The sequence below is a fragment of the Perca fluviatilis genome, chromosome 10 (assembly GCF_010015445.1).
Source record: "Perca fluviatilis chromosome 10, GENO_Pfluv_1.0, whole genome shotgun sequence".
Classification (NCBI taxonomy): domain Eukaryota; kingdom Metazoa; phylum Chordata; class Actinopteri; order Perciformes; family Percidae; genus Perca; species Perca fluviatilis.
The window spans coordinates 19,567,650-19,595,517 of record NC_053121.1 but is presented as its reverse complement, the minus strand read 5'-3'; the positions used below and the strand labels follow the sequence as shown (position 1 = coordinate 19,595,517).

Genomic DNA, 27,868 nt, shown 5'->3' with positions numbered 1-27,868 from the left:
ACCTTAATAAACCTTAACAGCAACATTTTATTTATTGTCACTATCATAGTACAATGTCATTTATTTTTGGAAATATCTATTTACAATTGCATAAATGTAGTGGTTAACATGGACTTAAACACAAAACATAGCATTATAGTTTGCATAAGAAAGGCACTTCATGATGATAAAAGACACCACAAAGGATCAACATGTCACATGTGGTCACATGTTTTATTTGTGTTTCATACAGTTTGTTTCTTGTAGAATCAGAGGTTTGGAAGGGAAGACCTCCTTGTCTTGATTTTGTATAAAACACTTTGGGGTATGGCTGTAGATTAAGGCACTGGACTAAAATGTTTACATAATGTTTGCTGCTTGTCAGGCAATTTCATGCTTATCCATTTATGGTGAATAACAAGCAGATTTGACCTCTGCACTGGCAACAGCATCACTGCATACTTTTTTAGAGGCTGAATAGCTCCACGTCGGTCAAATGGAGCTCAGACCTGGTGGGCATCTCCTCTCACCAGCGATTACTCTGAGCAGCAACTTCTAGATCCATGATTCGTGGTAGTCGACCACTAGCACCACCTTCCAGGTAGCCAGGCTTCACTGCGGGAGTATCTGAGAGCCTCCTCTTGTTCTTGTTCAGGTCTGGATAGGAAGACAAATTACTTAATCAATTTCACGAGAGGGGACGGGCGCCTCCGACCTCGTTAACAGATGGAGAAGCAGATCTGAATCCAAGCTGGGACATCAGATTCTTACCCGAGATTGCCAATAACATCTTGCGTCTGGCTCCAAAGGTGGAGATGCCCACTTCCTTCAGATCTTCATCAGACAGAGTGAGGAATGTCTGGTAGTCAATCTGGATAAGCACAGATAACAGTTGCATCATAATGCTCATTCATGATGCATAACAAATTTTCCTGGGGGAAAGTGAGTGCGTGCTTGTTCGTGTACATCTGTGTTTCAGGCTCTGAGGCAAGTTCCCCCACACAGCGTGTTGCATGTGTAAGTGATGATAAAAAATGTTTGCCTCAGAGAAAATTAATTTGGTCTCTACAGAACTTTACCTCTTGTTGTTCAAACACATCGATGTATTTGATTAGGCCAAGTTGGCTGAGCAGCTCAGGCAGGTCATCCATCATTTGGGGGGAGGGGCTCCTCTGACTGCAGGTTGACGCCCTCCTCGATGAGCACACGCTTTCAAAGTAGCTGCTGCTGCTCGGGAAGCTCTCCGCTACACATCCCAGGTCAAAGTCCAGAGGGAAAGGTTAACGGTGTCAGAGAGAAAGGGACACGCTGTGTTCCAAATCGCATACTTTTTCTTTTTACAATTAGTATGTACTGTTGCATGCAGAAGGCTGCATACAATTGGAACATACTGCTTCTTCATAACTTTGCGCCATGAACTTTGACCCTTTGAAGGAGTGTGGGTCAGAATACCCAGAAAAGCAGGCTGGCTTGCATACTGCAAAAAATCTGACCAAATGCAGTAGGACATCCTGGTAATTTTTTGGCATACTGCATTTGACATGCTATCCTTTTTCTGGCATACTAAATCGTATGCTAGTATGGGTATTGGTAACGCAGGGACTGTTTCGTCGTGCTTAAAAACACACATATGTCAAACTTACAGGGTTTGTCACTTCTGCTTCTGTTCATTGAGGACGCAAATGCAGGGAAGGAGGAGGTGGATGACGCGAAAGTAGACGGGGGTGAGGAGGGGGAAGAGGTGGAGGAAGAGGAGGAGGAAGAGACAGGCAGGCATGAAGATGTGGATCCACGTCTGTCCCTCCAGTTCTCACAGTTGCTCCCATTACACACCTTTCCCATCTGAGCAGCCCATGTCTAGAAGGAGACAGAAATGTTAACGGCAATAAATATGAACAAGTGTTTCTTTCATCTGTGAACATTTCACAGCAGCACATTGTACGTCTGTCACGATCCCCTTCTTTCATCTCTCTTCTCTTAGTCAGTGCTAGAGGTCATAAGACAAATGGTTACAAGTGATCACATATTCTCTTGTGTGAGAGGGTTTCAGTGAACATAAGACATCATCCACAGGTTTAGTCAGGAAGCTCATGTGCCCATGTTGGCTGACAAGTGATAGTAGCACTCTCTCACTGGAAATTATCAATGTGGTGGGCCTAGTGCATGCTTCCTCCCAGCTGCCTGAGTCTCTGAGAGATAATTGAACTTATTGGAGGAATTCCTCTTGCCCTTATTAGCCTAAGTGAGTCTGCATCTACATCACTGGCTACAGAGCAGTCGGAGAGCAACCGTTCAGGAGGCTTTTAAAGAGCCGGAAAAACAGGCTGCTAAGGAGTGGCTGTGTTGACTGAGGCGATGGTATCAGACTCCAGGTAATTGAGCATAGAAATTGGCAGTGCTTGCCCCACAGTGTGATAAATGCTCTAAACTGTTAGAGAGCAACACCAATAAATGAGGCTGTATTAGAGGGCAATAGGGGTGCTTGTTTTACTGCACTGCAACAAAAAAACTGCTTTGGCTGCTCAAAAGAATTTAGCAAGTTCAGCAAAAGTATAGAAGTCTCAATTAACAATCAAAATGAACCATGCTAAGTTGGAAGTCCTTTTTATTTGAGTTTGTTAAACCAGACATTAGGTTAGCTCATTTGTACCTGTTGCTGGTTATTGCAGATGCTCAGGTAGGGTTTGTAGCTGCGTCGGCTGATGTTGCGGAGCTCCTTGACCGCCTCGGCTGGCATGGACTTGGAGAAGCCGAGGCCACTCCATGTGTCTGTGGGCTTCTGGACCTCTGTGACCACAGGCTTCCTCTGCATGGCTGACATAATAAATACAAACACACACAGAAGGAAAATAAATACTTGAAACCTGAATTAACAGATTTGTTTTTGCTACTTGAGAACAGCTGACTCAAGCTCATCACCATAAGCTGATTTACACACTCAGACATCAGGAGTGATATTAATATTCATTTTAGAGTCATGTTTCTGGCCACTCTGAAAATGTAAATCTAATATTTAGTCTTCTTTCAGCTGTTTTGCTGCTCCTGAAAGAAAGATCTATCTTGTTAGCTGCTAAATTCGCCAGTTAGTCACTAACTGTGGGTTTAAAAGAGCATTTAGCTAAAACAGCTGCCTGTTGAGTCTGTAAACAACAGTTGAGAGTTGAGAGTGAACTAAAATATTAAAGTTACAAAAACAAAATTAGCTAAAAGATGCTTAACTGCTCCTTGGTTTTGATGGAAACTGCAGATTTGAGTAATAATTATCTGTGGGTTTGTCACTACTAGCGTCACCTTTCACATTACACATACTCATTTGATTGTAACATAGAAATATGGATTATAGCAGCTTTTAGGAGACATATTTGAATGAGCACACATTTTCAGAAAGCTGTGCTTACAAGCTGCGTAAAAATAAATTAGAATTCACATGGATACTTTTTGAAGCACACAACAATGCATATAGCCTCAGTCCACCCATCATGAAAATGCATTGCAGGTTGTCCACGTCTCCTCTGATAGTCTGAATTGGACAAGCTGGGTTCAGGTGTTGAATAATGAATCACGAACAGTGCCTCTCCTTGCCAGCATGTGGCATACTTAATGAAACTCAAATTGCTGAGACTGAGACAGGCTATCTCAAATGACAAACAAGTGACACTGGGCCTCTTCTGGCAGTAGAACAGGATCCATATGTAAATGTGTGATAAAAAACTGTAGCAGCACTCCAAAGAGTGCGATATCAATGGGACCAATTATAACTGGTGGGTTGTTACTTGAGTGTGTGTTTGTGAGTAAATGTCCCATTCATATACTGGCATATGGGTGTCTTAATGACTGTGAGGCAGATGGCCCATTCAGACTGCTAATTCATAATCCCATAAAGCAACACTGAGGGAATTTAGTACCATTTGGCTGCAGATCTTCCCAGTATCTTTCATTCTACATGATGGATGAGGTACTGTTTCCTGTGTGTGTGTGTGTGTGTGTGTGTGTGTGTGTGTGTGTGTGTGTGTGTGTGTGTGTGTGTGTGTGTGTGTGTGTGTGTGTGTGTGTGTGTGCGTGCGTGCGCGGTGTGTATGTGTGTGTGTGTGTGTGTGTGTGTGTGTGCGGATGTGTGTGTGTGTGTGTGTGTGTGTGTGTGTGTGTGTGTGTGTGTGTGTGTGTGTGTGTGAGTTTGTGTACACATACTCTACTCTATTATAAATTTGGCACAGTGCAGCCCATAACCAGGGTCCCCTTCATCAGTTGTCTTGGCAGTGAAATGGGCCCCCTCTATGTAAAGCCTGCCTCTGCCCGGGGATATTAATGTGTACCCTCCATAACATTTCTGAATAAACTAAATAGGCACCTTCATTCTGGATAATCACATGACATTAAATCATGTTTCTCAACAATATAACTGAAACTTTTCAGTTCAACTTATGAACTAAAACAGCTTGGTTGTATATAGGTGGCTGTTTAACAAGCAAAACAACAATATACAGTAAGAATGTTTGAGCCAAATCTCCCTGCAAAATGTGTTTTTAATATATCTATCTGCAGCATACAGCAACTATAGATCAATAAAGAAAAGAAATGCTTGGTTAGTAATGCCTAATTGTTGCTGCAGAAGCCTGTGCAGAGCTCTTGAAACCACAGTAAGAAAGGAAAGAAAGAAATATTAAACATTTAGGAGCACTAACCTCTGTTTGCCAGTAGTTTCTTCCTCTCATAGTCATACTCCTTCAACGCACAAACAGGAAATAGAGGGGGTAAATATTGCATGAAACTGAATTATTTTTTCTCTGGTTACTGAGCACAGGCAGGGGGGGGCTTAATACTTCCTGCTGCTGTGGCGGTAAACTTGTTAATCCTCCGCTTTGAGAGTGAGAGATGACAAATAAGCAGGGTAGCAAGCGAAACAAAAATTGATTCTCAAAATCAATTGGGATCAGGAATGTGCAAATCAATAGGTTACATAACATCATGAATACGTACAATGTTCCTGTTGTTCTACAGTTTGATGTAAAAAAAGTTGAAGGCGTTAAATCTTTTCTCCTCTGTCTCTTTCTCTCTCATACACCCTCCTCCTCTACAAGTCATTCTCTCTGAAAACACACCTTCACCGTCAAAAGTCTCTCAGGGGTTCAAAAAGGCTTCTTGATTGTCTTTCCACTGAGATTTAGTTATAACCAAATAAGGTTGTATATTAGATGCAGTGCATCATTTTGTGAAGAAAAAAAAGAGACCTGCAATTCCTGATTTTCCTCACCTCAGCCTGGGATGAGTCAGCGCGAACATCCTGAGCCAGCGTCACATCTCTCCTCAGGCTGTTCCTCTGCTCACTCCTCCCTCCCTCAGTCTCTGCATTCAGCAATCTGGCACATTCAGGAGACACACACACACACACATACACACACACACATGTATGCACGCACACACACACACACACACACACACACACACACACACACAAGGCTATGTTAAACTGTGATGCTCTTTTAAACCTTTGAGAGCTTATCAACACGTCCTTTCCCTAGAGCAACAGCAGCAATACTATAGCAGGGTTTTAAAGACAGTGTCATGAAGTTATATAATTATGGATTTTATTAAGGGAGCGCTGCTCCATAAAAACTGCACAGCAAAAAATGTTATCCAGAGAACCACAAAAGGACACAGAGACTCAGCGAAAAGGAAAATATAGATGTGGTCAACAAGGTTTCTCTAACTGGGTTTTCTGTTTCTGCAAGATTTGTATTCTCTCGACTGATCTGGCGCATGCAGGTGTACGTGTGTGTGTATTAACCACGCTGTAGGCGGCAAAAATATGGGACTAATACTTTCGTCCCCACAAGATCAAATTTATTTTTAGGTTACTTGGTTTAGATTACACTGAGGTTAACACTAAGTCATCAGGAAATGAATGTAGGCCAACACAATGACCTCACAAGTGACGAAAACAAGTGTTTTTATCAGTGAATGCTCACCTGTAAGTTAGCGCCTGCCCTGTTGAATGGCGTCTGCCCTGGACGAACACCTTGGTAATTTCAGGACCCTGGAAACTCCCTCTCCGTCCCATCAATCCCACCCTGCTGATGCTGCTGACTGCATCACACACCTCAGATGATGACATCACCCCGACCTTAGAGCTCTCATCCTCCGATTGGCCAGACTGGTCCTCATTTTCTAGGATCTGAAGGAGAGGAGATAATTTGGTGCTTTGTGTTAATTTCTAGTGAGGTGTTTCTACCAGGAAGGGGTTGTTTTGTACTGATAGCAGACTATATGAACAGTTTGACTAGAAACAGTAACAAACCTTCTCCAGTGGCCGGCTGTCTGTTCCCTTCAGTCCTGTCCTCCCCTCATCAGTGTGAGTGCTGAGACCTGGTGGAGGTGAGGGGCGGGGCTTAGTACCAGTCAGCTGCTCGGGAGCTAGCACAGAGCCTGATCAACAATAGGGAACATGAACAACTTTGTACTACTGAATAAAACAGGGAAACATAAAAAAGACACAAGGTAAAACACAAGACATAAGTTTCCATCCATGGCATAAATTGAATGGGCGCATAAAACACAGCCTGAATAGAAACCCCAGAAATGGGGGGGAACACTTAAGAGGTCAAATCATATATATTTGGATTTAGAAATCGTTTTTACAGAGACTGCACAAAACATGTTATGATTACAGAATTCAAAATATATAATTATGTTGCACTTTTTTAACACAGTGGCTTTCCAATTTCCATGGCATTTGGATGGAAACACACCTACAGAGATACATATATGTGTGTCTGCTCACCCTGCTCAGAGAGACGAAGCTGCTGCAGCAACATGTTGAGCCAATAGTTGGTCAGCCCGCTGCCGGCTAACACGGGGTCAGGGGTCATCACGGTTACCTTGGCAGTCTCACAGGAATCTAACCCGAGGAGCAAACGGCGGGCCTCATAAAGACAGGAGATGTTTCTTTCCAGACCTTTCACCACCACTGACTGATACACATACACCAATGCAGAGTTTTACATCAGAATTCAACCCAACACAACATGTGAGACTACAGGGGAGAGATGTTTTGCATCCAAAATCAAAGTGAACATTCAATAGACATTTCTTATTTAATCTGGTGCGAATGAAAATAAGCAACCACAAGCTCTATAGCGTAGTCCTAGATTTAAAGTGAATTTAAAAAGATGAGCCGAGCAGGCAACAAAACAACAAAATTACCATTGTTATTGTAGATGGTGGGGTGATTCTAACAAGAACAAAGCAGCCAAGCTACATTGATAAAGTTGTACCTTGCTGGTCTGTTTTACTTTGGGCTTGACACTAATGAAGACTCCGAGGTTTTGCATCATCTGTGCCAGTTTACAAGGATCTGCCTCCCCATCTTCACGCATGTCAAACATCAAACACACAGGCAGACAGTCCTAGGTGCGCACACAAAGACACATATGCCACGCCGAATGTTAAATAACAGCAGATAAAGAAAACACAAGAAACAAGGATGAAAAATACATTTTGACATACGCAAGCATAACAAAACTAAACAAACAAATGCACTCGCCACCTCTTAGGATTGTTCTTTACAACACGTCTACCCTAACAAAAACGAAACAGCTCACTGTACCATGAGCTGCTGCCGAGCCAGACACACTCCGTCAGCGCTGCCCTGGATGAGCAGTGACGGAGGGCCCTGAGGAGAACTGAGGTCTGGTAGGATGATCTGGGTCTGGGTCTGGTGCATGACGCTCAGGAAGTGAGCTCCGTTCTGCCCCAACAGGAAGAGATGCTGCTGGGAGGTGACATCCATCTGGCTGCTCACTATACCGCCTGTGACCTCTGACCCCAGCAGCAGCTCCATCAGGATGCAGGTCGCCTTCTGCCAGGTGATGATGTATAAATACACAAAATGATATTAAACATGAATTAAACCTTATTTGTAATGTGTATAAACTGTAAACTAGGTTTCGTATTTTGCTCGACACTAACCTTTACAGCAGCTGTGTTTCCCTGCAGGCCCCAGACGGTGCAGCAGCTTTCATAGAAGTTGGGTTGTGCCTGAGGATGAGGTGGCAAGGCCCTGAAGCTCACACTGACCCCGAAAGTCTGCACTACCTGCTGGATGAGTGGGGAGCCTGCATCTGGCAGAGGCTGGGGCACCAGGCTGACTGGGAGGTCAAAGGTCAAAGACAATGGCTGCAGGTCCTTAGACGAGGAAGATTGGATGGATAGAGTGTGATGAAGAGGAGGCACAGAGAGAAGGGGGGAAATAAAGAGATGTGAGACAGAGTGTGGCTTTTTGACAAATCTACCTGTCTTCTTCCTGCCAGCCATTCTATTAATCATTCTATTGATCGCTGTGTCTTGGCAGGAGTGAAGAAATTAAGTTTTGAGACAAATAAAAAATCTATCCTGGGTCTTCTCTGTTGAGACTGTACATGGACCACTCACTCTTATCATCCTCTTGGCTTCCTCCACTCCTTCTATGGGTCCAGCGATGGAGACCTGGTCAATGTTTAAAAAACAAATGAATATTTAAATGAATTTCCTTCAAAGCTGCAGTTAGTGGCTTGTGAAAATGCTGCATTAAAGATTGTTACCTGGTTGCTTTTCTCCCCTGTACCGTTGTGTCGGTTGGAGTCGGGGAAATGGATGTGACAAGATGTGACCTCCATCACCTTTTTGATGTTTCCGCCACCTTTCCCGATCACGTGAGAGTGCTCTGTGTAGGCCACGTCCAACTTTAGAGTCACCTTGTTGACCTGGATTTTATATAAACAGCCATGTCATTTGTGCACATTACTTCTTTAGTACTTAGTCGCCTTCAGAAGTCCATGGGGGCAGATTCAACATGAAAAAGATCCGGCCAGTATGCACGCCGCAGCTGCAAAGTCTCACCCTCCTACAACTTAAATTTTATAGCAAAAATATTTTCAAAATCAACTTCTTATATAAGGAAGCAGGAGAAAAGTAGAGCACATGTAAAAGCACATCATCAAATTGTGAAAATCAAACGCCACAGCTCTTACCCTGGTTTCCAGAACTTCTAGTATCTGCTTTTTGGCTTCCAAAACATTGGCCCTCTTCCCTTCCACCTTCACATGTGGATCTAGATGGAAATAAGAGTTCAGTTTAAGTTCTACACAGTTGAGTATGTCACAGTAAACATAGAACATAGAAAACAGGAAGGTGATGAAACACAGAGCAGAGCACTGATGAGGTGTGACTGAAAATATCAAGAATTTGTCACCTTTCTTTGACTTGGCTCCAATCTTCAGCTTGGATGGCCATTTCACCTGAGTGTCAGTTTCTCTCATCACCTTTGGAAGCACAAACAATAGGAGAGGGTGCGGAAAAACCCGGAGCTTTCATTGTATGCCACAAATCACAGCACATACAATCAAAACACACACATAAACGCATCCAGACACACACACAGCAGATCTCGTCGACCTAAGAATACAATGCCTCATTTGCATTTCAAAGACTGCAATTATCTCCTTCATAAAACCTGTAATCACTGGATGCAGAGTGTGGAACAAATGTTAAAATGAAGGCAGAGATGCACTCACTGATTTGTAAGCTACATTAACCAGGAGGCTTTATGCACTGAGGAGAGCAGCTACATTTTATTTTGGTTTATGAATAAAATGTTTCCCGATGTTGACTTACTCTCTCAAAAAACTCCTCTCCTGTCTCACCATCTCCATGCTTTGGAGCTGAAAGACACATAGCAATCAAACATCAAAAAGGAAAGATAAAGATAAACACACATTTCAATATTCCTGCAGTGGGATTTGTCTTGTTGTGTTGGTCCGCAGCACAACATTCCTCTGTTTACAACACAAGTGTTCAATATCAAGCATGTGTGTCAAGTCAACATTTAAATGTTGACTTGACTGCAATTTGCTAAGCGACTGGAACAAGAGGTTGCTGGGAACATAAACAATTTTAAAAGGCCATCGCTCCACGGTGACATTTACAGGGTACGGGGCGGGGGGGAGGCCCTGGAAACCCCCCCCCCCCTTATCACTATGGGTTACGTTGGCCAGAGCTGAGGAATGGCAAGAGAACAGTGTGGGGTGGAGGGAGAAGGTGGTGGTTGGGGGCAACCACAAATTAGCCTAGAGACAGCTAATCACATCAATGGCATTTGCTGACGCAAAGACCTCCCACTTGACCAAGAAATGAAATAACAACTGCAAGATCAAGAAGGAATGTGTAAAAAAAATAAAAAGAAGAGATTGCTCCTCAGCCTATCGGAGTGCAGTCTGACAGGTTATCACCTAAAGGGACGAGATACAGTATCTACTGCCTGACTGACGTTGCTTAAACAGCCACAAAAGCAAAGTCCCACATGCACACACATTAAAACAGCCCACAGTTATCGGAGCTGAATTCACTCCAGCTTTCCCATCAAGAGTCTGCGTGAGGACAAACAGACAAACATAGGCCTCTATCTGCAGCAGTAGCACAAACAGAAAGAGTTTCCTCAGGAACACAGGGGAGGCATTTGTCATAAACCTGCCAAGCAGCGATAAGTAACAGAGGCAGTTACCTCTGCTTCACCAACAGGAATGATAATAGCAAAAAAAATACTTCTAAATGCATAAGCCATTGCAGGTCATAAATCACGATGATGCAGCGACAGGAGTTAAGCGGATGGCAGTTATACTGATGGTGACAACCAGGACACAGCCAGCTGAAGGTCCTGACAGACACACAGGGTCAGGTAGATAACTGTGAGGAATAGCACACAGGGAGGCCATGATAGGCATCAGAAAAAGCAGCTCATAGAGGAATGTGAGAATGAAGTTGATAACAATGTCAGTGGAAAACCATGGAGTCCAGGTGCATGGCATTGACAGTCTGACATCTCAGGTCACTCACCATACAACATGTTCTCCAGCTTCTTCCTGTCGATCCTGAACCTCTCCTCCACCCACTCCGGGTCCAGACTCTTCCCTCTTGCATTCTCCTGCCCTTGCACAGAGCTTGCACCTTCCTCCTCTTCCTCATCCTCTTTTTCTTCCCCGTCACGTTGGGCCTCGCTGGGCTCAGGCTTTGATGCTGAGCCGGGTTCTACGCTAGTTTCCAAGTCAGGCTGCTGGGGTGCTATGGTCGCCGGGACAGGAGAGCTCTCCTCGGTGGTGGTGGTGGCCATAGCAGGACTGAGCCTTCGTCAGTGTTTGTGTGCGTGTGAGGATGTGTGCATGTGTGTGACCAAGGAGACCAGCAGGGAGAGAAAAAAAAGGGGAGAGAGAGGGGCAAGAAACACCCCCTGTTTCTTTTCTTTAAATCCCCCGCCCCCTTCACTTAATTTAGAACGCAAATCTAACTCTTTCTCTCTCTTCAAGCTGTTTTAGGCATGGAGGTTTTACTGCTATGGCATCACAGTGCACAGATGTAGGAAGAGACTTTACTCTAACACAGGCTATGTCTTCTCTATCTGAGGGGCTCCAGACCAACAAACTAAATCTACAACTTCAGCTGAGGCTCACTCTGCTCGGAACAAATCCTCTGTAATCCTCAATTCAATATCCACAGATTATGTGGATAGTCAAGTCAAGACCTGTGATAAGACGAGAGCCACATTTCACCCCCGCAGACAAACACTCTTCCTGAAAAAAAAATCCTCACACCAGCACACACAGCTAACAAAATAAACGGGTCATCCAGTTGGGTTTCACTGCACGTCTGTCCATGTCTGCCCCCCCTCCCCTTCCTCTGAGGGCTTGAGATTCCAGAGGTCGGGGTGAAGGGAGTGGAGGGGTGTATCGCAGCAGCGAGTGTGTGATGTTTGTGTGAAGGGGGAGCTTTGCAACAATGCTTGTGATAAAAAAAAAAACTCCAGTCAGAGGTGGAAGAAAAAACTCTGTAAAAGTAAAGTAAAGGTCCTGCATTCAAAACCTGCTAAGTCAGCAAAATGTTCTTCAAGTATCTAATGTAAAAGTACCTATTCTGCTGATAAATGTCCTCTGTGATATTTTTATTATAAATGACAGTATTAGACTGCTAACGACATAAGCGAGTTTTCTCATTTCCATTCAAAATGTGCTTAAGTCTAATACACCTGTCACATATAGTCACATGTACAGAGACTTTTCATCAATTTTCTCAACTCACAGACATCTGAAACGTGACAATACACTGCTGTTCAGTTTGGGCTACTCTGAATGTGTGGTGATGGCGCAGTGGATATGACACATGCCTTTGGTGGGGGAGAGCTGGGTTTGATTCCCACTGTGATACATCAACAAATGTGTCCCTGAGCAAGACACTTAACTCCTAGTTGCTCCAGAGTTGTGCGACCTCTGACATATAGCAATTGTAAATTGCTTGGATAAAAGCGTCTGCTAAATGACATGTAATGTAGCATTTTATGTTTTTATGTAAACTCTTTATATGAAAAGTAATTAGTAACTATAGCTGTATAAAGTAGCATTCAATGAAAGTACTGAAGTAGAGTACAAATACCTCCTAATTGCAGTTACAGAAAGTACTTACAGTTTTTCTCAATCGCTTTGGCACAATTGTCGAAATGACTACTAAACTTTATTAAACTATATGACTATTAATATGAACATTATGTCAGTTGTTCACATGACTAGTCATTTACAATTGCCAAAATGATTTGCATTCATTTGTTATTGAATCATATTACTCTCAAATGCAAGTATACACATGTTCATTGTGTAAATCCCTGCGCTAAATAGAGCAACCAACAACACAACCACAATCACAATAAGCTGTCACACATATATTAGATAAGTAATAGTTATGTGGTATTGTTGTAAGAGTTGTCAGATGGATAGACTAAGGCTAGATGGGGAACAATACAATTTCTTCAAAATTTTGAGCAAATTGCAAATTCTGTCCAATTTAGCTGATGGGTGAAACTCATAATCAATCAGTTCTCAAACACTGCAAGGGTAAGACGGAATTTTACAGCTGTGGAATATGGAGCATGCAGGAGACAGACGGGCAAGAGCCTGCCCGTGCAAGAGGAAGGGGCGTAAGAGAGGGGGTGGTGTGGTGAGGGGATGAGGAAGAGGGAGAGGGGGACACAGAGGACAAGGATGAGCCAGAGGAAGGCAAAGGCACAGAGAAACATCAAATGAGATACGGGCAACAATATAGACGTAATAATCAACCATGGCCTAAGTATGACAGAGGCTGGTCAGCCTGTGTTTTCTTCCATGTACATATTGTATAGTAGTTCCTGATAATTTTGCTGTTGTATATCTTTTTTTTCTGTACAAGCTTTCTTTATGTATTTGCGGTTGGCTGGTGTGTACACACAATGAGAAATTAATGTTTTGCTGAAAGTATATAGTGTTTGCCATGGCTAACAGCAATACTATTCAGCTGCCCAAGTATACAATGCAATTGGACAATATTACATGGTGGGTAACTATCACTTTCAGAGTAAAATGTCATTTGACAAGATGTCTTTGCATTTTGACTGCCTTGGTCTAGGCAATGATAAGGAACCTTTTTGTTTTGATGACAATGATTTATTCATTGATGGATTTGTTTACATTTGAACATGAGTTAATTCTTTTGATTGTGTAATCACCTTTTGCAGGTCACATAGAGAGGTGTGCTAAATGTAACACGTGGTGTGGTGATTGATAGAGTTTTGACAATTGTAAGTTTATTTCAGTAAATGTGCCAAATCGATTGAGAAAAACTGTAAGTAAATGTTAGTTCCTTTCCACCACTGCCTTCAATAATACCCAGCTCCATTACTGCACTTACTGCCTTGAGACCCTTTTATTTGTAAACAAGCAGGCAGCCAGAAAGTCCAATTACAGGGGGAGAAATGGTTTAAAAGTTACAAAAAAGAGCTAATGAGATTTAAAAAATTGCTTAGCACTTATTAAATCCCCTCCCTGCTTTACATTTCCTAAACTTGAGAAATTGAGTACAGACTGAAACATGGTAACAAACTGCGCAATTAGTCAGGTCTAGTGGGACTCTGTTTCCAGCTCAACTCCATGTTTTCCATATTGCCCAGAAAAAGTTGGCCCCAGGCGAATCAGCAAATATTATTTGGCAGTGCAGAGATTTACAAACTACTGCAGGCTAGACTCATACGCCCGAGGAGGATGGTAAGTGAAAGACAAAATCACCGTGTCACCATGGAAACTGGTCATGGAGTAAATTATTCCAAGTTTAGTCTGACTTTACAACTGCAGATCTCCTCACAGCCCCCAGTTTAGCCCCGTCTGACTAGAAGAGTGTGTGTTTCCAGTAAGAGTCGGGGGGTGCGTCACTGTTTGAACCGACTAAAGAAAAGCCAAACCGTCTCGCAGGGTGACTGATGAGCTGTGGGCGGTTTACTACGTAAATCAACCCCTGAACCCATGCATGAGTGAATCCTGTATTCATCTAGATAGATAGATAGATAGATAGATAGATAGATAGATAAGATAGATAGATAGATAGATAGATAGATAGATAGATAGATAGATAGATAGATAGATAGATAGATAGATTTTCATATAAAAACTGAGCTGGCACTATAATCCTAAGAAAAACCTTACCTTGATGTGTCCTCAGAGAAATTGTGTATGAGAGAGAAGTGCTACAGAAGCAGGAACTCTAGGAATTAATGCCAAAAAGTTGATTATTTTTTAATTAGACACATCATGAAGCCTGGTGGTCTCTGTGCAGACATTTGAAAATGTGAAAATAAAATATTGCTTTCCTTGGTGAGCTGGATCTCTACAAATGATTGATTTTTATGAATTAAGGTATTCAATACTAATTCCTTCAGGGTATTTATATTTTAGCATTGCTACAATCAAACTGAGAGACGTGCACTTGACATGACATTTTTAAAATGCAGTTCCCTATTTATACAGCCTGTACCTCTAATATACATATATATATATATATATTTGATTTTATATTTAAAAATGGGGTTTTTGTGGTGTAAGACTGGCCCCATTGGTGAGTTAATACTCTTACATCTAGGCCTACTACTTTTTTGTAATGTAATACTGCAAAGATAACAGCATTTTCTTCACATTCTTGTTGCAATTTAAACTCAGCTGTAAAATTCAAAGGGTCGTTAAAGCCCTGCAGCACACAGATCAGGAAAACGTCCTGCCTATGACAGGATTTTAGATATATTTATCTATCTATCGATCTATCTATCTATTATGTCATTAGTTATTTTTATTCTCCTGTACTAGCTATGTTTCCTTCATTAGTTTTTGTTTCTTTGTTTGTATAAAATAGTCTACTGTGTAGGTCAAGCAAAGTTTACAGTCCATCGGTGATTATAAACTTTGCTTGACCTACACCGTAGACTACACCTCAACACCTCACACAGTCACTTATGCACTGGTCCAATATTCACTCACCTAAAGAATTATTAGGTACACCATACTAATACCGTGTTTGACCCCCTTTCGTCCTCAGGAATGCCTTAATTCTTCGTGGCATTGATTCAACAAGGTGCTGGAAGCATTCTTTAGAAATGTTGGCCCATATTGAGAGGATAGCATCTTGCAGATTTGTGGGACGCACATCCAGGGCACGAAGCTCCCGTTCCACAACATCCCAAAAATGTCCTATTGGGTTGAAATCTGGTGACTGTGGGGGCCATTTTAGTACAGTGAACTCATTATCATGTTCAAGAAACCAATTTGAAATGATTCAAGCTTTGTGACATGGTGAATTATCCTGCTGGAAGTAACCATCAGAAGGATGGGTACATGGTGGTCATAAAAGGATGGAAATGGTCGGAAACAATGCTCAAGTAGGCTGTGGCATTTAACGATGCCCAATTGGTACTAAGGGGCCTAAAGTGTGCCAAGAAAACTTCCCACACACCATTACACCACCACCACCAGCCTGCCCAGTGGTAACAAGGCATGACGGATCCATGTTCTCATTCTGTTTACGCCAAATTCTGACTCTACCATCTGAATGTCTCAACAGAAATCGAGACTCATCAGATCAGGCAACATGTTTCCAGTCTTCAACTGTCCAATTTTGGGTAGCTCGTGCAAATTGTAGCCTCATTTCCCTATTTTTAGCGGAGATGAGTGTTACCCGGTGGGGTCTTCTGCTGGTGTAGCCCATCCGCCTCAAGGTTGTGCATGCTCAAAGTTGCTTAGATCATCTTTCTTTCCCATTCTGACATTCAGAATGGAGAGTTCAGGAGATTGTCTAGACCTGGACCACACCCCTAAATGCATTGAAGCAGCTGCCATGTGATTGGTTGATTAGATAATTTCATTAACATGAAATTTAACGGGTGTTCCTAATAATCCTTTAGGTGAGTGTACTAGCCTACTCCACTGGTCTGCTGTGGGTCGGTCCCATATTATACAGTCTGTCTGTGGTCGGTCCCATATTATACAGTCTGTGGTCGGTCCCATATTATACAGTCTGTCTGTGGTCGGTCCCATATTATACAGTCTGTCTGTGGTCGGTCCCATATTATACAGTCTGTCTGTGGTCGGTCCCATATTATACAGTCTGTCTGTGGTCGGTCCCATATTATACAGTCTGTGGTCGGTCCCATATTATACAGTCTGCAGTTGGTCCCATATTATACAGTCTGTGGTCGGTCCCATATTATACAGTCTGTCTGTGGTCGGTCCCATATTATACAGTCTATGGTCAGTCCCATATTATACAGTCTGCAGTTGGTCCCGTATTATACAGTCTGTCTGTGGTCGGTCCCATATTATACAGTCTGTGGTCGGTCCCATATTATACAGTCTGCAGTTGGTCCCATATTATACAGTCTGTGGTCGGTCCCATATTATACAGTCTGTCTGTGGTGGGTCCCATATTATACAGTCTATGGTCGGTCCCATATTATACAGTCTGCAGTTGGTCCCATATTATACAGTCTATGGTCGGTCCCATATTATACAGTCTATGGTCGGTCCCATATTATACTATGGTCGGTCCCATATTATACAGTCTGCAGTTGGTCCCATATTATACAGTCTATGGTCGGTCCCATATTATACAGTCTATGGTCGGTCCCATATTATACAGTCTATGGTCGGTCCCATATTATACTATGGTCGGTCCCATATTATACAGTCTATGGTCAGTCCCATGTTATACAGTCTATGGTCGGTCCCATATTATACAGTCTGTGGTCGGTCCCATATTATACAGTCTGTCTGTGGTCGGTCCCATATTATACAGTCTGTGGTCGGTCCCATATTATACAGTCTGCAGTTGGTCCCATATTATACAGTCTGTGGTCGGTCCCATATTATACAGTCTGTCTGTGGTCGGTCCCATATTATACAGTCTATGGTCGGTCCCATATTATACAGTCTGCAGTTGGTCCCATATTATACAGTCTATGGTCGGTCCCATATTATACAGTCTATGGTCGGTCCCATATTATACTATGGTCGGTCCCATATTATACAGTCTGCAGTTGGTCCCATATTATACAGTCTATGGTCGGTCCCATATTATACAGTCTATGGTCGGTCCCATATTATACAGTCTATGGTCGGTCCCATATTATACAGTCTATGGTCGGTCCCATATTATACTATGGTCGGTCCCATATTATACAGTCTATGGTCAGTCCCATGTTATACAGTCTATGGTCGGTCCCATATTATACAGTCTATGGTCGGTCCCCATCAGCCCGCATGGTGACGCTGTGGCGCTGTGAGCCTTCTCAAACTCGTCACCTGAGACACTTCCGGGTTGGTGGTCTTCCGACAGCATCTCGTGACAGATTTTATTTACCAGCAGCCAAACTGCTGCAGCTGGAGCGAGAGCCGTCGGCTGCTTCATGGGGCCAGAGTCCGAGACCCACATGAATCTAAACATGCCTTTTCGGAGACAAGTCTTTAGTTAAAGCTGCCGTAAAAGACAAACCATGTGGAGAGTTCAAGGTTTTGTTGGAAGAGGTGAGACTCCCCTTTTACATAAGCTAACGTTAGTGCCACCATGTCGTTTCTTCAAATATCGCTTTTATTAAGAAATCAACGCCGTTTATAGTGATTCCCGTGTTGCTTAACGTTAGCTGTTTTTATCTAACGTTAAGGGTTATAGTGAAGTCAATTCATATATATATATATTTAAAAAACTTTTGAACTTTTCTTTCTCGAGTTAGTTACTACTCTGTCAGTGTAACTGACACCGTCACCCGGTTTATTTTGGTCAGTGCAGTCAGCTCCCGTTACTAACCTGCTGTCACAACCCGCTGTGTAACGCTAACTAATGGCTGAACTGTTAACGCTGTCAAATGTCAATAACGTGACCTGCGCATATGGCATTTAGACACTATACTGTGTGTGTTATTTGGAAAAATATGTGTTAAATGATTTGTCTTTGGCTCTTATTATCCTAATTATTTATCTTAACCCTAATTATTATTATAGCAATTTCTGGATTTAATTGTATTACTTTTTAGTTGGCATGCCATGGATTTACTTATAAGCTATTACTGATTTTCATAACTTATATTTGGGTTTTGCTCATCTCTGTATACATCTGTGTGCACATATATTTTGAGCAACTATACAGCATTAGTATTGCACTCCAAAACTACACCTCTGTCATTATAATACCCTGACACTCTTTGTAATAATGACATTTCTTTTCATGCAAGTCAGTGTACGCAAGTTAACCAACCAGATCTCATTACTTGGGTTTTAATAGCCTATTCCTTGGTAAATAGATATTTCAGGACTTTGATGCTGTGTCTAAGTGCTAGTGCAAATGGCATTTAAATCTGACCATATAACAAACCTCAATTTCAAGATGCTAGGTAGTTGATTTAACATAATAACATAATCAGGGCTTTCCCTGCCATTATAAGGTTTAGGTACAGCACCCGAGCTGTTTTGGGCATCACCTAAGCCAAATTAATGTAACTAATCTAATGATTGTAGTTGGACTTCTTTAACAAGTTTTGTCTTAGTGTTATTTATTATCTGCTCTAGTTTTTTCGTTTTACGAAATGGTCCAAAATGATGTGAAAAAGAGACGCAAAACTACCACAAAGGGACACAAGCCGACTACAAAGAGATTCCAAATGACCACAGAGAACCAAAAACAAAAATTACCAAAAAGAGACACAACACGGCTACAAAGAGATGCAAAATTCCACAAAGAGACACAACATGTATGGGGAAATTACATTTATTTTAAATTGAAAACTGTTACATTTTCTTAAGGAAGGATGCCTAAATCCTCGCAAAAATACACACACATAAGTATTCGAAAAACCTAAGGAAAACACTGACAATGTAACTGTATCTTTACGAGATGTTACCCAAATCGGGTATATAGTTAATTAATCACTTGCTAATGTTTTAATGGTCAGTTTTAAGCATGATTAATAAAATCTCATGGATGGTGTTGGTTTCTAATACGCCATCATATCAGCAGTAAAGCATAGTAATAAAAGCTACCACTTTATTTTATTCCTCCCATCATTTTTTGTAATTTTGTAGAAATTAACAGATAAGCTGTTGTGTAGAAAGGTTTCTGAAAAGGACTTTGTAATGGGGTGCTTGTTATAGGCAAATATGAGACAGAGTTCACTTCTAGTTAATTAATTCCAATTAGTTCTATTGTCTTATCTAGAGAGTCTCTTTGTCAGTGCACAGCAGGTCAGCTACACATGCAACAATGTGAAATGGGTCTACAGTCAAGCATACAATTCAGCATAAATGGAGAACAAAGTTCCAGTGATTCATGAATAAACATTTAATTGGGTTCCTAAATGCAGCAGTTCTCTGCTTTGAAAATCAACAACTGCTTATAAACTACCAAAGTAACTAAGGGTGTATCGATACATCGATATGGATCGGAATATTGATTTTATGTTTTTGTTAAATAGTGCAGATAGAATATAGGAAAGGGCAGAGGAGAGAGAGGGGATGACACACAGCAAAGGGCAGCGGGTACATATCATCTTTAAGACGAAAGTGCCTTTATTTTGTAATTCCCACTTTATATTTTTTCTTTTTTTTTCTATTGTGTTTTTCTTTTATATGGCTGGAATTCAGTAATTGTTCAATCCTATTTTAGTTGTTTTTTGTGAGTTGATATAAATGGAACTGAAAGTGGGCACACGATATCGTCTCATGTCGAACGCAGCCTATAAATTGAATCAAATCGAAATTTCCTTGAAATTTATTAGGAAATTACAGACCGTGTTTTGTATGTCAGGTAGTTTTGAGGAGGCTGAATCTCCTATCTCTCCCTGACATTTGAGCACTGGACATTATTGTCTAATTTCTGCTGTTTTTGTCTTCCCATCACCTCTCAGTTCTGCACCGATGCCATGGCAGCACCCCCCTGCGACTTCCCCAGAACCAGGGGCAGTCTCAGGGACTGGGGGAGGTTGAGGTCATCAACAGTTCAGCTGTCCTCTCCAGGTCTCGACACTCCTCTGACATCAGGTACTTCTATCCTTTCTTTTTCACTGTTCAAACTTTGTCCAAGTCCGATGAGAAAAGCCTGGAAAGAAAGAAGAAAGAAATGGAAAAACACTGGTGGTCTCACTTTGATCTCACGACTTCTTTGCCCTCAAACCACCAGCCATATTATCAGCTGATGAAAAGAAAACTTTTAAAAGGTCAAACCTCAGAGACCCTCATCCCATTCCTTTCTTGTTCCTTTACCCCTTCTTTGAACCCGTTCTCCACCCGCAGCTCTCTTGCTGCCTTCCTTTCAGCTGGTTGCATCATCCAGCAGCATCTGCTGTAAGCATGGACATTGTTAGTCAAGCTCACAAAAACAAAGCCTTGCGCCTTAAGCAGAGTATTTCTGTGATGCCTTCATACGATATACTGGAAATAGAAACAGACATATACTTGTTATATGTTTTTTGTACTGTTTTTTTGTTAGCTCTCAGAAAGAGGAGGATGGAGAGAGGAGGAAGAAACAGAGGACCTTTCAGTTTGGCTATGCTGAGCTTCCACGTTACACAGCCCTGGATGCTGTGGGATGGGTATGTCTTCATTTTCAAATGTAAAAGACCTAACATATTTACTGATAGGTCCAGTATTACTTGGATATCTGGACTGATTAGAGAAATAGTGCATGATGGCCTGGCTTCCATGCACTATTTGACAACTATTAGTATTAAAGGTGGAGTCTGCGATTCTAATCCAATACTCTTTTTTGCAAATTCAGCAAATATCTCTTTGCGGTCCGCTAGCTGTCCGTCCTGTGTGTGCGCTGAAAAGAAAAACGGTGTTCATACACCAGTCCTGGCTCTGTAAATGGGAAACAAACAAAGCATTTCGGACCAATCCACCCAACACTATTTGGTTTGTGCTCATGCACAGGATGGGAATGGCTATGGATGTATAAAGAAATGGCAGTGGGAGTGAGAGGGATGGTAAGTTTGTAAGTCTGAAGGAGCACTGATGGGAGGGGTGTATTTGTTTTAGGTGTTGAGTTCAAGACTCCCAGACTCCACCTGTAAATCGATTTTAGAACTAACTGTGATTGCAATAACCAACTACAACCTTCATGAGAAAAAGAACAGACACTAAAGCAACCATTCAAAACCAGTCCACCTCCATAACTGTGATCTTTGCTGCAGACAAAATTGTGCCACTGTTCTCATCTCCACACTTATTTCATACTAAAAGTGCTCTGTATTTAACGGTGTATCAACTAAAAACTCAAAGGAATCGCCTTAGTTGCTTGCTTGCAGAAGTTCATGTTACAAGTGTAAAAGTAAATACAACCATTAAACAAATATGAATCAGGCAGTGTGGCACATTTGGCCTTTTGCCAAAATATGAGATGGCGACATTATATGGGTCACAGTTGCTCACATCCACTGCTTACCCACACATATTCTCCATCTGCAACTCGCTGCTTTTTTTCTTCAACACCACTGCGTAGAGTTTTGGTTGAAATGGAAACCCGCTGACTGTTGGCTCTCCATGACACATCGTAGGCCATTCCTGGTATACAGTATGTGGGTGCCAGGAGTAGCAGTGCACATCTCACACATCTCATGTTCTCATGATGGCGATGACAGTGGAGCTGATGTCTGTCCACAGGGTGCTGCAGCAGTTCTGTTCATGCAGATCTGCAGGAAGATCCACTCCCAGTTCTCCTCAAGCACTGAGCCGAATCCGATCCCCGGAGCCCTGACAGCACCCTCCACTCTGCACAAGTGTGGCTACCGCATCCTGCTGGAGATCTGTGAGTGGCGTTATTGTAACTAAGCTCTAGGTCCACTGATGGTTCACCATTTTCACATAAACTGATAAAATCCATTGCCAAGATAGTTCTACACAACAGATATTTAATCAACTCAAATCCAAAACTTATTTCCTTTTTTAATTTTGTGTGAAAATGAAAATCCTGATTTAGTGTTGTTGTCTGGGTTCTCCAGTGTCTAGACGAGACGTCCTGTCCAGAGGAAGCAGTGTGTTGTGTCTGCAGGGGGTGCCAGAGAGACAGGACAAAGACCAGTCTCTGAGCAGCAGTTCAGGTGACTCCAGTCTCCACAGCAGCAGTGAACAGGACCATCTGACTGCTGACTGCTCCCTCTGTGACCAACAGAGGGCACTCCCAAACCAGGATTCTCCTATACCTGGTTTGTTATGTCCTCTGTGGATTGTTTATAGTTTTTTTTTTTTTTTTCTCAAAATATTATTGACCTCACATTTGTAGGGGTGATGAAAATGATATTTTTCTTGCCTGACTCACAGAGGAACCACTTCTGTCAGCATCCTGTCCTTTGCAGAATGATGCCAACCGAGACCACACAGAGACTACAGATGCTAATGACAAGGTGGACTATCTCATTTAGTTTGTGTGAAGTTTGTTTTAAAGAAAGCAGCATTTTTTTCCTTCTTCTTTGTAACTTGTCATCTCAGCTTGATTGTTGTTTTTCTCCTCTTCCGTGTTTTCAGGACATGTTGTCTGATGAGGAGAGGCTGGCAGGAGCAGCATTGAATCTCAGACATGTGGGCGAAACCAGCATTCCCGTTATCCTCAACATCATTGGTAATGATATGACACAGTTACACACCAAATCATTTTCACACATTCATTCCTACCCAAGGCAATCCATTTTACACCAACCAACTGTTCTCTTTTTATAGTCTTTTTTTTTTTTTTTTTTCCTCTTCCCATAACTTATATCTCCATCTCTCTGTTTATGGCAGGTCTACAAAGTTCCAATAGTGAGAACTACGAGGAAGCTTTTACATGTTTTGTAGCTGCAGCTCAGCAGGGTTACGGCAAGGCCCAGTTTAACACGGGTGTGTGCTACGAGAAAGGCAGAGGAGTCAGCAAGAACAAAGAGAAGGTGAGAATCCAGACAGCACACTTTACTTTTTTGAGTGCTTCGTCATTCTTAAAATAATCATACTTATGCTCCTCCTAATATGAAAAAAATCAATGTTGAGAGATCATTCTTGTGTGTTTTTTCTTTTCAAGGCTCTGTATTACTACTGGCAGGCAGCGGTTGGGGGTCACAGACAGGCTCAGTACCGCTATGCAAAGCTGCTCCTGACCAGCAGGGGGCACCAGAGTTTAGAGGAGCTGAATACAGCCATCAACTTACTGGAACAGGCTGCTGCAGCTGGACTCACCAAGGTATGAAATCAAGACCGAATCCTATTAACTCTTCCTCATTCTTTCATACAATGCCTTTTTCAACTGTGGTACATTCAAGAACTGTTTAACAACACCTAAAATAATAATTTTCCAACAGTGCTTTTCCACTTTATAATTTTATGAGATCGTATACTGTACTTCAACTTAGTCATTTAATAACTTGTTTAAAAATCTAATTTCACAGGAGACATTTAGACATCTCACAGTACAAAAAGAGCAGGTATAATAAAATAAATGTTGGCTGAATTTAATTTGGCTACTTCCGTTTCAGGGTCCTGGTATTGTGCATGCTGGCTCGCTCTCACACTGTCATGGCTTACTAGGACATTTGAATAGAACAGAGTCAACATAAATGTTATTAGTAAAATCTGTGCTTTAAAAAAACAACAACAACCTATTATTAAGTCAAAATGTCTTTTGTGAAAAAGGAATATTATAATGATTAAAAAGAGCCAGTGAAAAGTAAAACAGTGTTAAGCCATGAAAATATAACATATAACATATAGCGTTTATTTTCTGTTTATCTGTTTACCACGCTGGCTAACCGTGGATCACTTTATGCTGGTGTATTCCAACAGAAGTGACTCTACTATCTCTCCGTCTCTCTATCTTCAGGCTCAGGTCTGCCTGGCCTCGGTCTACACTCAGGAGCCGGTGAGAGACGGGAGCAGGTCTGTCCACTACCTGAAGATGGCTGCAGAGAGCGGAGTGAGTGCCTCTAGATGCTTCAAGAGTTTTATCTGTGGCTTTAACGCTCCCACTGTCCCTTCTCAGTCATTCTGTATTGGCGAACAGAGTATCCCCACCATCTTCGGCTTTTGATATCACCGCTTATCTGTAAAGCATCCCTACTTAGACTTTGTGCTGCAGCTGTGTTGAAGTAATCCTATCAATTACTGTTGCTGCAAATCACTTTATTGCTGCAGCCTTGCTGAATGTCCCAGTGTTGAGTGTCACGCGGGGCTATTGTGATTGTTTGTTTGAATAGTGACATCTTCCATCCTCTCCCTTTACTACTATGTCTATTTAAGTTCCTGGTGTCGGTTGACAATGTGTAATATTACGTGTCCAGCCTGTCTCTGCACAGATGCCACCAAGTTCTTGATATAAAAGGTTATTCTTGAAAACGAAAAAGCCAAAATCATGTTTATTTATATGCCTCCGTGCCCGGCGACAGCCATGGCTGAATACCTTTTTATTAAATTGCCCTTAAAGTCTTCACTTCAAAATGATGAGTCTGGACAGACATGGATGTAAACTGCAAGTTGGCTGGTTGGCAGAGGCATACAAGAGCAAGGCGGTAATTCTAGTTGTTCATGTGTGCAGGACGACACCGCCCTGCTGTTCCTGGGTCAGTGTTTTGAGAGCGGCATTGGGGTGCAGCAGAATCTGAGGACAGCGATTGAATACTACAAACGAGCGGCTCAAGCAGGCAACAAGCACGCTAAAAGCTTAGTGACGCCTCCTAGTGATACATTCAGTAAGGGTAAGCACACAAATTTCACATTTGTATTGATCATTGCATATTGTGCATTTATTAGTGATGGCACCGCACGTGGCAAGCTTTTAATGAGCCAAGACAGCAGTGATAATATCTGAGGGAATGAGCAATGGATTCCTCTTTTGTCTCCCTCTCCTCTTCAGCAGAAGATGCCGTGTTGCGCTCCATCCGTTCAGCTCCATGTTTCTCTGCAGCCGACCGTCAGCTCCAGCAGCGGCTTTCCTCTCTCGGCAGTCGCGTCTCTCCCTCCACCAGTCGCCCCGTCACCCTTCCCCTACTGCCTCACTCGTGGAGCACCGGGAGCCTGTGTGCCCCCCCGCCGCTGTCCTCCACGCCTATTCACCTCCACCCCAGCAGTGAGGGAGGAGCCTGCCAGTGGACTGTAGGGATAGGATAGTTTACTGAGCAGGTCCAAATGAGGAATGTATTTCATAGCGTGAATGTATTTTCACCAGAGGAGAAAGGTCAAAGTGTCTTAGGTGTGTACATATTGTGAAGTCTGGATTAGATTGAATAGATGTATTTACATTTATATATATTTTATACCTTTTATATACTTGTATATATGAGTAGACATTATGGTGTTTAAGATTTGTGTTTTTGAAAGTCTGAAAGAGTTGTTGGATACAAGGTCTTATATGTAGAATGAGGAGGTTTTTTTAATTATTTGTTTCTATTTAGTTCTTTTTTTTTTGTTATATAAGTTAATGTGATCTAGGTGCCTTTTAATTAGTGTCATAGGTTAACCCTCAATAAAACCATTACCATCTTTGTAAAAGAACAACTATAGAAGTGACAAAGGGAAAAGCTTTGTGATAGTCCAACCTTAACTTTAAACATGCCAAAGTGAATTATGATGCACTGTAAGGAGGATGTTGTTCTGTCATGGACACATGCTAAGTAAAACTATTTAAAAAAAAGTTGTATGGCTGTCTTGTTATTGTATCATTGCTGTTAAAATTCACCGATGAGCAGAAACCGTATTCTAGGAACAGGGAGTGGTTTGTCTGTATTCAGCAATAACTTTGTCCTGTTCTGTATGGAAATAACTTTACAAATGATAACATTTGTTTTAGAACCACTGAGTCCATCCTCATGCAGTATTGATCTAAAGAGAACTAAAAGTGCCTGTGTGTTTCAGGGGCAGATGTGATCATCGTTCTAGCCCTGCAAACCATTCATATTTCTTCAGACTACTGCATGACGTAAGGCTTCGATGATGTCTGATTTCATTACCTGAGTTGCAAAATAACACCGGTAGATTTATTATGGTTGCGTCTCCTTTGTGCGCCGAACGTCATGCGTCCGCGGCAGTGATTGGCCGGCTGGGTGAGTGCTCCACAGCGCCACGCTGCTCCGGGATCCTCTGGCGCAGAGAGAAAGCGCAGCTTGGCCGCCAGCGAGCACCGAGCCGGGCTGGGAGAGCAGATGATGTGATCTAATACGGGCGGCCGGCTGCAGCTACGGGCGGACTGGCACTTAAGCAGCTGTCGAACTCGGCGCTGCTTACTTGTGTGTGTGTTTGTGTGTGTGTGTGTGTGTGTGTGTGTGTGTGTATTTGTGTGTTTGTGTGTCGTCGTGGGAGCGGAGGCGCAGAAGCCCGGAGGCTGACCGAAGCGGTGAGTGGATGTAAATAGATGCTCTCGATGGGATACGCTCCCCTCCCAGTGCGGCGGTAGTGATGAGGCTGGATGCTGAAGATCTACTGCGTCTGTTACATATCGACACCACTGCTTCTGCAATAACTCCACCTATGAATCCTCGGCTTATGGTGGATAAAAAAGACGATCTTAAAGACGATCTAAAGCTGTCTCTGATTTATCAGTGAGGGAGTTTATTAGGGTGGCAGCAAAAAAAGAGGGGCTAGAATACTCCACCCATGACATCATCGACTTTTTCAAGTTCATTTTCTTGCCAGCTCGTGCTTTCATCTGTTGCATTTAATTTCTGAAGCAGTGGGTGCAGCTCAGAGTTGAGGAAAGAGGCCTACCATTACAGGGAGTAAGTTGGTGAGAATGGTTTCCTCTCACAGCCAAAGATCTCCGCAATATCTAGCTATTATCTGACAATGAATCTCCAGAGCATATTATTGATGTGAAGTGATACGAATTTGATATGTCTTGTGACCTTGATACAAAAGCACTATTGTCTGTAAATGTGTATACAAGGCCAGCAGACAGTATAGCTAGAGCAGATAATTATGAAACCTAGGTCCAAAAATAGAGGGATGGCATTGTATTTTTTCTGTCAACAAGTTGTATTATGTGTGTAAATAAGTAGGAGAGGATGTGACTTGTATATCTGCTTGTTTTCTTTCATATATTTCTTTGCATTTTACTGTAATGTAAGCAACATTGGCGCACAAACAAGGAAGACCAGCAACTGAACAAAAAGATTAGTTTTAATGATACATGATAGGTTTTTTTGCTTTCCTGTGACAAGCTGCTAAAATCTCGTGCACCTCATGAATGACCTCTGCTGTTGGAGAGCACAATAGATTTATTGAGGACAACAGTTGAACTACCTCTGTGTGTTTGACTGTCCGGCAAACTGCTGTGTCATTCTCCACGCTTTCTCCCTCTCTAAGAGCCATCATCTCTCCTCCCCACTCCCCTCACATCCTCTCTTTGCCCCACTTTGTTTAACTAATGGAGATCTGGCTGCATTGTCAGGGGGGAAAGGAAAGAAAAGGATGATCCAGTTTGTCTGCAACCCAGATATAATAGTAAAAGAATAGAAGAAATGGACAATGGGGAATTGAAATGCTGTTTGCTTCTTACTCCTTGTCTGTTTTGGGGGTTGTGT

General features: G+C 42.2%; 3 protein-coding genes across 6 annotated transcripts in view; 2 read left to right on the top strand and 1 right to left on the bottom strand.

Annotated features, from left to right (window-relative positions):
• Positions 1–18: 18 nt before the first annotated feature.
• Positions 19–11,119, bottom strand: bicc2 (bicaudal C homolog 2). Its single transcript, XM_039812686.1, has 19 exons — positions 10,846–11,119; positions 9,628–9,674; positions 9,206–9,275; positions 8,985–9,064; positions 8,556–8,717; positions 8,407–8,460; positions 7,945–8,160; positions 7,583–7,834; positions 7,251–7,382; positions 6,758–6,947; positions 6,275–6,402; positions 5,946–6,151; positions 5,231–5,336; positions 4,662–4,701; positions 2,630–2,793; positions 1,623–1,836; positions 1,059–1,225; positions 751–850; positions 19–636 (listed from the first exon to the last, which is right to left on the bottom strand). The coding sequence occupies exons 1-19, from the start codon at positions 11,117–11,119 to the stop codon at positions 506–508; spliced, it is 2,733 nt and encodes a 910-aa protein (XP_039668620.1). The 3' UTR covers positions 19–505.
• Positions 11,120–17,671: 6,552 nt separating this feature from the next.
• dele1 (DAP3 binding cell death enhancer 1) lies at positions 17,672–25,983 on the top strand. Of its 3 annotated transcripts, none has more exons than XM_039814393.1 (12): positions 17,672–17,867; positions 20,240–20,372; positions 20,821–20,923; positions 21,993–22,137; positions 22,331–22,534; positions 22,650–22,732; positions 22,854–22,947; positions 23,109–23,251; positions 23,383–23,541; positions 24,178–24,270; positions 24,889–25,042; positions 25,207–25,983. In XM_039814393.1, the coding sequence occupies exons 1-12, from the start codon at positions 17,837–17,839 to the stop codon at positions 25,458–25,460; spliced, it is 1,596 nt and encodes a 531-aa protein (XP_039670327.1). In that variant the 5' UTR covers positions 17,672–17,836; the 3' UTR covers positions 25,461–25,983. The 3 variants fall into 3 exon arrangements, with proteins under 3 accessions (XP_039670327.1, XP_039670326.1, XP_039670325.1); XM_039814392.1 differs by having other exon boundaries at positions 17,673–17,867; positions 24,889–25,048; positions 25,210–25,983; XM_039814391.1 differs by having other exon boundaries at positions 17,673–17,867; positions 24,889–25,048.
• A 437-nt stretch (positions 25,984–26,420) lies between these two features.
• The window catches only part of LOC120566455 (amyloid-beta A4 precursor protein-binding family B member 2), a 40,676-nt gene continuing 39,228 nt past the window's right edge, over positions 26,421–27,868 (top strand). For both annotated transcript variants that reach the window (XM_039812926.1, XM_039812927.1), the window contains exon 1: positions 26,421–26,682. The gene's annotated coding sequence lies outside the window, so the exon portion shown is untranslated. The remainder of the gene's footprint in view (positions 26,683–27,868) is intronic.